Raw genomic sequence first — 9,586 nt, 5'->3', positions numbered from 1 at the left:
TTTTAAGGACATGACATCAAAGTTGGATCAGCCTGTAGTGTGTTTTTCCACTTTAATTTTGTGTGTGGCTCCAAATCCAGGCCTCCATTGGTTAATAAATTTGATTTCCATTGATGATTTTTGTGTGATTTTGTTGTCAGCACATTCAACTTTGTACAGAATATTTCATTCATTCAGATCTAGGATGTGGTATTTGAGTGTTCCCTTTATTTTTTTGAGCTGTGTGTGTGTGTGTGTGTGTGTGTGTGTGTGTGTGTGTGTGTGTGTGTGTGTGTGTGTATATACACTACCGTTCAAAAGTTTGGGGTCACCTAGACAATTTTGTGTTTTCCCTGAAATCTCATACTTTTATTTATCAAATGAGTTGCAAAATGAATAGAAATATAGTCCAGACATTGACAAGGTAGAGATAATGTTTTTTTTTTTTTTAATTTGAAATAATTTTCTACTTTAAACTTTGCTTTTGTCAAAGAATGCTCCCTTAGCAGCAATTACAGCATTGCAAACCTTTGGCATTCTAGCTGTTAATTTGCTGCGGTAATCTGGAGAAATTTCACCCCATGCTTCCAGAAGCCCCTCCCACAAGTTTGATTGGGTTAATGGGCACTTTTTTCGTACCATATGGTCAAGCTGCTCCCACAACAGCTCAATGGGGTTGAGATCTGGTGACTGCGCTGGCCACTCCATTACCGATAAAACACCAGCTGCCTGCTTCTTCTCTAAATAGTTTGTGCATAATTTGGAGGTGTGCTTTGGGTCATTGTCCTGTTGCAGGATGAAATTGGCTCCAATCAAGCGCTGTCCACAGGGTATGGCATGGTGTTGCAAAATGGAGTGATAGCCTTCCTTATTCAAAATCCCTTTTACCTTGTTCAAATCTCCCACTTTACCAGCACCAAAGCAACCCCAGACCATCACATTACCTCCACCATGTTTGACAGATGGTGTCAGGCACTCTTCCAGCATCTTTTCAGTTGTTCTGCGTCTCACAAATGTTTGTCTGTGTGATCCAAACACCTCAAACTTTGATTCATCTGTCCATAACACTTTTTTCCAATCTTCCTCTGTCCAATGTCTGTGTTCTTTTGCCCATATTAATCTTTTTCTTTTATTAGCCAGATATGGCTTTTTCTTTGCCACTCTGCCCTGAAGGCCAGCATCCCGGAGTCGCCTCTTCACTGTAGACATTGACACTGGCGTTTTGCGGGTACTATTTAATGAAGCTGCCAGTTGAGGACCTGTGAGGCGTCGATTTCTCAAACTGGAGACTCTAATGTACTTGTCTTCTTGCTCAGTCTCTTTTGTAACGCTGGGCGTGTTGTGGAGTGAAGAGGTGGACACAAATGCTGAGGAGAGTGAAATTTATTAGAGGGATAATAATCAGGGTGGTACAAACAGGTCATGTATCATCAAGGGAGTCTGAAACATGAACGTAGCCAACATGAAAAGACGTACGAGAATACGAATAACAAACAAGTACAAAACGAAATAGACCACAGAAGCATAAATCCACATGTACATCCAACAGTATATCCACTATAACATTAAACAACAGTGTAGGTACCATGCTAAACCAGCAGGTGGCAGTACCACTGGCAACACATGGAACAAGCTTGCTTTTGAGTTCAGGTAATGATGATGTAGGAATGTGAGTGTTCTACTGAGTTCAGGTAATGATGTAAGAATGTGAGTGTTCTCAGTTCAGTTAATGATGATGTAGGAATGTGAGTGTTGTACTGTCTTCCAACATCTTTATGTAAATTTGTAACAATTTCTGAACAAATCATGAATCAAATTGTAACATTAGACACTTTCAAATTACATTTCCACCATTTATACACAAATTATGTTTTGCATTTTGTTGTTAACAATATCTTTTTTTCAATTGTGTCGTTTAGTGAGACTAAGCTTAAAAGATCTGACTCACCTGAACCCAGCTGTGTGTCCATGAAGAGTGATGCATCAATGGAACCTCCATTACGCTTGGGACTGGAAGTGAATCCTAATGAGTTCAGGTAATGATGATGTAGGAATGTGAGTGTTGTACTGAGTTCAGGTAATGATGATGTAGGAATATGAGTGTTCTACTGAGTTCAGGTAATGATGTAAGAATGTGAGTGTTCTCAGTTCAGGTAATGATGATGTAGGAATGTGAGTGTTGTACTGTCTTCCAACATCTTTCTGTAGTTTTGTAACAATTTCTGAACAAATCATGAATCAAATTGTAACATTAGACACTTTCAAATTACATTTCCACCAATTATACACAAATTATGTTTTGCATTTTGGTGTTATATATACTGCTCAAAAAATAAAGGGAACACTTAAACAACACAATATAACTCCAAGTCAACCACACTTCTGTGAAACCAACCTGTTCAGTTAGGAAGCAACACTGATTGTGAATCAATTTCACCTGCTGTTGTGCAAATGGAATAGACAACAGGTAGAAATGAGAGGCAATTAGCAAGACCCCCCCTATAAAGGAGTGGTTCTGCAGGTGGGGACCACAGACCACTTCTCAGTACCTATGCTTTCTGGCTGATGTTTTGGTCACTTTTGAATGTTGGTGGTCCTTTCACACTCGTGGTAGCATGAGACGGACTCTACAACCCACACAAGTGGCTCAGGTAGTGCAGCTCATCCAGGATGGCACATTAATGCGAGCTGTGGCAAGAAGGTTTGCTGTGTCTGTCAGCGTAGTGTCCAGAGGCTGGAGGCGCTACCAGGAGACAGGCCAGTACACCAGGAGACATGGAGGAGGCCGTAGGAGGGCAACAACCCAGCAGCAGGACCGCTACCTCCGCCTTTGTGCAAGAAGGAACAGGAGGAGCACTGCCAGAGCCCTGCAAAATGACCTCCAGCAGGCCACAAATGTGCATGTGTCTGCACAAACGATTAGAAACCGACTCCATGAGGATGGTATGAGGGCCCGACGTCCACAGATGGGGGTTGTGCTCACAGCCCAACACCGTGCAGGACGCTTGGCATTTGCCAGAGAACACCAGGATTGGCAAATTCGCCACTGGCGCCTTGTGCTCTTCACAGATGAAAGCAGGTTCACACTGAGCACATGTGACAGACGTGACAGAGTCTGGAGACGCCATGGAGAGCGATCTGCTGCCTGCAACATCCTTCAGCATGACCGGTTTGGCAGTGGATCAGTAATGGTGTGGGGTGGCATTTCTTTGGAGGGCCGCACAGCCCTCCATGTGCTCACCAGAGGTAGCCTGACTGCCATTAGGTACCGAGATGAGATCCTCAGACCCCTTGTGAGATCATATTCTGGTGCGGTTGGCCCTGGGTTCCTCCTAATGCAGGACAGTGCTAGACCTCATGTGGCTGGAGTGTGTCAGCAGTTCCTGCAAGATGAAGGCATTGAAGCTATGGACTGGCCCGCCCGTTCCCCAGACCTGAATCCGATTGAGCATATCTGGGACATCATGTCTCGCTCCATCCACCAACGTCACGTTGCACCACAGACTGTCCAGGAGTTGGCGGATGCTTTAGTCCAGGTCTGGGAGGAGATCCCTCAGGAGACCATCCGCCACCTCATCATGAGCATGCCCAGGCGTTGTAGGGATGTCATACAGGCACGTGGAGGCCACACACAATACTGAGCCTCATTTTGACTTGTTTTAAGGACATGACATCAAAGTTGGATCAGCCTGTAGTGTGTTTTTCCACTTTAATTTTGTGTGTGGCTCCAAATCCAGGCCTCCATTGGTTAATAAATTTGATTTCCATTGATGATTTTTGTGTGATTTTGTTGTCAGCACATTCAACTTTGTACAGAATATTTCATTCATTCAGATCTAGGATGTGGTATTTGAGTGTTCCCTTTATTTTTTTGAGCTGTGTGTGTGTGTGTGTGTGTGTGTGTGTGTGTGTGTGTGTGTGTGTGTGTGTGTGTGTGTGTGTATATACACTACCGTTCAAAAGTTTGGGGTCACCTAGACAATTTTGTGTTTTCCCTGAAATCTCATACTTTTATTTATCAAATGAGTTGCAAAATGAATAGAAATATAGTCCAGACATTGACAAGGTAGAGATAATGTTTTTTTTTTTTTTTATTTGAAATAATTTTCTACTTTAAACTTTGCTTTTGTCAAAGAATGCTCCCTTAGCAGCAATTACAGCATTGCAAACCTTTGGCATTCTAGCTGTTAATTTGCTGCGGTAATCTGGAGAAATTTCACCCCATGCTTCCAGAAGCCCCTCCCACAAGTTTGATTGGGTTAATGGGCACTTTTTTCGTACCATATGGTCAAGCTGCTCCCACAACAGCTCAATGGGGTTGAGATCTGGTGACTGCGCTGGCCACTCCATTACCGATAAAACACCAGCTGCCTGCTTCTTCTCTAAATAGTTTGTGCATAATTTGGAGGTGTGCTTTGGGTCATTGTCCTGTTGCAGGATGAAATTGGCTCCAATCAAGCGCTGTCCACAGGGTATGGCATGGTGTTGCAAAATGGAGTGATAGCCTTCCTTATTCAAAATCCCTTTTACCTTGTTCAAATCTCCCACTTTACCAGCACCAAAGCAACCCCAGACCATCACATTACCTCCACCATGTTTGACAGATGGTGTCAGGCACTCTTCCAGCATCTTTTCAGTTGTTCTGCGTCTCACAAATGTTTGTCTGTGTGATCCAAACACCTCAAACTTTGATTCATCTGTCCATAACACTTTTTTCCAATCTTCCTCTGTCCAATGTCTGTGTTCTTTTGCCCATATTAATCTTTTTCTTTTATTAGCCAGATATGGCTTTTTCTTTGCCACTCTGCCCTGAAGGCCAGCATCCCGGAGTCGCCTCTTCACTGTAGACATTGACACTGGCGTTTTGCGGGTACTATTTAATGAAGCTGCCAGTTGAGGACCTGTGAGGCGTCGATTTCTCAAACTGGAGACTCTAATGTACTTGTCTTCTTGCTCAGTCTCTTTTGTAACGCTGGGCGTGTTGTGGAGTGAAGAGGTGGACACAAATGCTGAGGAGAGTGAAATTTATTAGAGGGATAATAATCAGGGTGGTACAAACAGGTCATGTATCATCAAGGGAGTCTGAAACATGAACGTAGCCAACATGAAAAGACGTACGAGAATACGAATAACAAACAAGTACAAAACGAAATAGACCACAGAAGCATAAATCCACATGTACATCCAACAGTATATCCACTATAACATTAAACAACAGTGTAGGTACCATGCTAAACCAGCAGGTGGCAGTACCACTGGCAACACATGGAACAAGCTTGCTTTTGAGTTCAGGTAATGATGATGTAGGAATATGAGTGTTCTACTGAGTTCAGGTAATGATGTAAGAATGTGAGTGTTCTCAGTTCAGTTAATGATGATGTAGGAATGTGAGTGTTGTACTGTCTTCCAACATCTTTATGTAAATTTGTAACAATTTCTGAACAAATCATGAATCAAATTGTAACATTAGACACTTTCAAATTACATTTCCACCATTTATACACAAATTATGTTTTGCATTTTGTTGTTAACAATATCTTTTTTTCAATTGTGTCGTTTAGTGAGACTAAGCTTAAAAGATCTGACTCACCTGAACCCAGCTGTGTGTCCATGAAGAGTGATGCATCAATGGAACCTCCATTACGCTTGGGACTGGAAGTGAATCCTAATGAGTTCAGGTAATGATGATGTAGGAATGTGAGTGTTGTACTGAGTTCAGGTAATGATGATGTAGGAATATGAGTGTTCTACTGAGTTCAGGTAATGATGTAAGAATGTGAGTGTTCTCAGTTCAGGTAATGATGATGTAGGAATGTGAGTGTTGTACTGTCTTCCAACATCTTTCTGTAGTTTTGTAACAATTTCTGAACAAATCATGAATCAAATTGTAACATTAGACACTTTCAAATTACATTTCCACCAATTATACACAAATTATGTTTTGCATTTTGGTGTTATATATACTGCTCAAAAAATAAAGGGAACACTTAAACAACACAATGTAACTCCAAGTCAACCACACTTCTGTGAAACCAACCTGTTCAGTTAGGAAGCAACACTGATTGTGAATCAATTTCACCTGCTGTTGTGCAAATGGAATAGACAACAGGTAGAAATGAGAGGCAATTAGCAAGACCCCCCCTATAAAGGAGTGGTTCTGCAGGTGGGGACCACAGACCACTTCTCAGTACCTGTGCTTTCTGGCTGATGTTTTGGTCACTTTTGAATGTTGGTGGTCCTTTCACACTCGTGGTAGCATGAGACGGACTCTACAACCCACACAAGTGGCTCAGGTAGTGCAGCTCATCCAGGATGGCACATTAATGCGAGCTGTGGCAAGAAGGTTTGCTGTGTCTGTCAGCGTAGTGTCCAGAGGCTGGAGGCGCTACCAGGAGACAGGCCAGTACACCAGGAGACATGGAGGAGGCCGTAGGAGGGCAACAACCCAGCAGCAGGACCGCTACCTCCGCCTTTGTGCAAGAAGGAACAGGAGGAGCACTGCCAGAGCCCTGCAAAATGACCTCCAGCAGGCCACAAATGTGCATGTGTCTGCACAAACGATTAGAAACCGACTCCATGAGGATGGTATGAGGGCCCGACGTCCACAGATGGGGGTTGTGCTCACAGCCCAACACCGTGCAGGACGCTTGGCATTTGCCAGAGAACACCAGGATTGGCAAATTCGCCACTGGCGCCTTGTGCTCTTCACAGATGAAAGCAGGTTCACACTGAGCACATGTGACAGACGTGACAGAGTCTGGAGACGCCATGGAGAGCGATCTGCTGCCTGCAACATCCTTCAGCATGACCGGTTTGGCAGTGGATCAGTAATGGTGTGGGGTGGCATTTCTTTGGAGGGCCGCACAGCCCTCCATGTGCTCACCAGAGGTAGCCTGACTGCCATTAGGTACCGAGATGAGATCCTCAGACCCCTTGTGAGATCATATTCTGGTGCGGTTGGCCCTGGGTTCCTCCTAATGCAGGACAATGCTAGACCTCATGTGGCTGGAGTGTGTCAGCAGTTCCTGCAAGATGAAGGCATTGAAGCTATGGACTGGCCCGCCCGTTCCCCAGACCTGAATCCGATTGAGCATATCTGGGACATCATGTCTCGCTCCATCCACCAACGTCACGTTGCACCACAGACTGTCCAGGAGTTGGCGGATGCTTTAGTCCAGGTCTGGGAGGAGATCCCTCAGGAGACCATCCGCCACCTCATCATGAGCATGCCCAGGCGTTGTAGGGATGTCATACAGGCACGTGGAGGCCACACACAATACTGAGCCTCATTTTGACTTGTTTTAAGGACATGACATCAAAGTTGGATCAGCCTGTAGTGTGTTTTTCCACTTTAATTTTGTGTGTGGCTCCAAATCCAGGCCTCCATTGGTTAATAAATTTGATTTCCATTGATGATTTTTGTGTGATTTTGTTGTCAGCACATTCAACTTTGTACAGAATATTTCATTCATTCAGATCTAGGATGTGGTATTTGAGTGTTCCCTTTATTTTTTTGAGCTGTGTGTGTGTGTGTGTGTGTGTGTGTGTGTGTGTGTGTGTGTGTGTGTGTGTGTGTGTGTATATACACTACCGTTCAAAAGTTTGGGGTCACCTAGACAATTTTGTGTTTTCCCTGAAATCTCATACTTTTATTTATCAAATGAGTTGCAAAATGAATAGAAATATAGTCCAGACATTGACAAGGTAGAGATAATGTTTTTTTTTTTTTTTATTTGAAATAATTTTCTACTTTAAACTTTGCTTTTGTCAAAGAATGCTCCCTTAGCAGCAATTACAGCATTGCAAACCTTTGGCATTCTAGCTGTTAATTTGCTGCGGTAATCTGGAGAAATTTCACCCCATGCTTCCAGAAGCCCCTCCCACAAGTTTGATTGGGTTAATGGGCACTTTTTTCGTACCATATGGTCAAGCTGCTCCCACAACAGCTCAATGGGGTTGAGATCTGGTGACTGCGCTGGCCACTCCATTACCGATAAAACACCAGCTGCCTGCTTCTTCTCTAAATAGTTTGTGCATAATTTGGAGGTGTGCTTTGGGTCATTGTCCTGTTGCAGGATGAAATTGGCTCCAATCAAGCGCTGTCCACAGGGTATGGCATGGTGTTGCAAAATGGAGTGATAGCCTTCCTTATTCAAAATCCCTTTTACCTTGTTCAAATCTCCCACTTTACCAGCACCAAAGCAACCCCAGACCATCACATTACCTCCACCATGTTTGACAGATGGTGTCAGGCACTCTTCCAGCATCTTTTCAGTTGTTCTGCGTCTCACAAATGTTTGTCTGTGTGATCCAAACACCTCAAACTTTGATTCATCTGTCCATAACACTTTTTTCCAATCTTCCTCTGTCCAATGTCTGTGTTCTTTTGCCCATATTAATCTTTTTCTTTTATTAGCCAGATATGGCTTTTTCTTTGCCACTCTGCCCTGAAGGCCAGCATCCCGGAGTCGCTTCTTCACTGTAGACATTGACACTGGCGTTTTGCGGGTACTATTTAATGAAGCTGCCAGTTGAGGACCTGTGAGGCGTCGATTTCTCAAACTGGAGACTCTAATGTACTTGTCTTCTTGCTCAGTCTCTTTTGTAACGCTGGGCGTGTTGTGGAGTGAAGAGGTGGACACAAATGCTGAGGAGAGTGAAATTTATTAGAGGGATAATAATCAGGGTGGTACAAACAGGTCATGTATCATCAAGGGAGTCTGAAACATGAACGTAGCCAACATGAAAAGACGTACGAGAATACGAATAACAAACAAGTACAAAACGAAATAGACCACAGAAGCATAAATCCACATGTACATCCAACAGTATATCCACTATAACATTAAACAACAGTGTAGGTACCATGCTAAACCAGCAGGTGGCAGTACCACTGGCAACACATGGAACAAGCTTGCTTTTGAGTTCAGGTAATGATGATGTAGGAATATGAGTGTTCTACTGAGTTCAGGTAATGATGTAAGAATGTGAGTGTTCTCAGTTCAGTTAATGATGATGTAGGAATGTGAGTGTTGTACTGTCTTCCAACATCTTTATGTAAATTTGTAACAATTTCTGAACAAATCATGAATCAAATTGTAACATTAGACACTTTCAAATTACATTTCCACCATTTATACACAAATTATGTTTTGCATTTTGTTGTTAACAATATCTTTTTTTCAATTGTGTCGTTTAGTGAGACTAAGCTTAAAAGATCTGACTCACCTGAACCCAGCTGTGTGTCCATGAAGAGTGATGCATCAATGGAACCTCCATTACGCTTGGGACTGGAAGTGAATCCTAATGAGTTCAGGTAATGATGATGTAGGAATGTGAGTGTTGTACTGAGTTCAGGTAATGATGATGTAGGAATATGAGTGTTCTACTGAGTTCAGGTAATGATGTAAGAATGTGAGTGTTCTCAGTTCAGGTAATGATGATGTAGGAATGTGAGTGTTGTACTGTCTTCCAACATCTTTCTGTAGTTTTGTAACAATTTCTGAACAAATCATGAATCAAATTGTAACATTAGACACTTTCAAATTACATTTCCACCAATTATACACAAATTATGTTTTGCATTTTGGTGTTATATATACTGCTC

At 42.8% G+C, this 9,586-nt stretch overlaps 1 protein-coding gene across 5 annotated transcripts in view; it reads left to right on the top strand.

Moving 5' to 3' along the window:
• The first annotated feature begins 1,844 nt into the window (after positions 1-1,844).
• The window catches only part of LOC143487753 (NACHT, LRR and PYD domains-containing protein 3-like), a 291,094-nt gene continuing 283,352 nt past the window's right edge, over positions 1,845-9,586 (top strand). For all 5 annotated transcript variants that reach the window (XM_076986895.1, XM_076986899.1, XM_076986896.1 and 2 more), the window contains exons 1-3: positions 1,845-2,015; positions 5,541-5,657; positions 9,179-9,295. In XM_076986895.1, coding sequence (XP_076843010.1) covers positions 1,948-2,015; positions 5,541-5,657; positions 9,179-9,295 — 302 coding nt within the window. In that variant the 5' untranslated portion in view covers positions 1,845-1,947. The remainder of the gene's footprint in view (positions 2,016-5,540; positions 5,658-9,178; positions 9,296-9,586) is intronic.

The sequence above is a fragment of the Brachyhypopomus gauderio genome, unplaced genomic scaffold (genome assembly GCF_052324685.1).
Source record: "Brachyhypopomus gauderio isolate BG-103 unplaced genomic scaffold, BGAUD_0.2 sc50, whole genome shotgun sequence".
Taxonomy (NCBI): Eukaryota; Metazoa; Chordata; class Actinopteri; order Gymnotiformes; family Hypopomidae; genus Brachyhypopomus; species Brachyhypopomus gauderio.
This window is presented reverse-complemented; position numbering and strand designations above follow the sequence as displayed.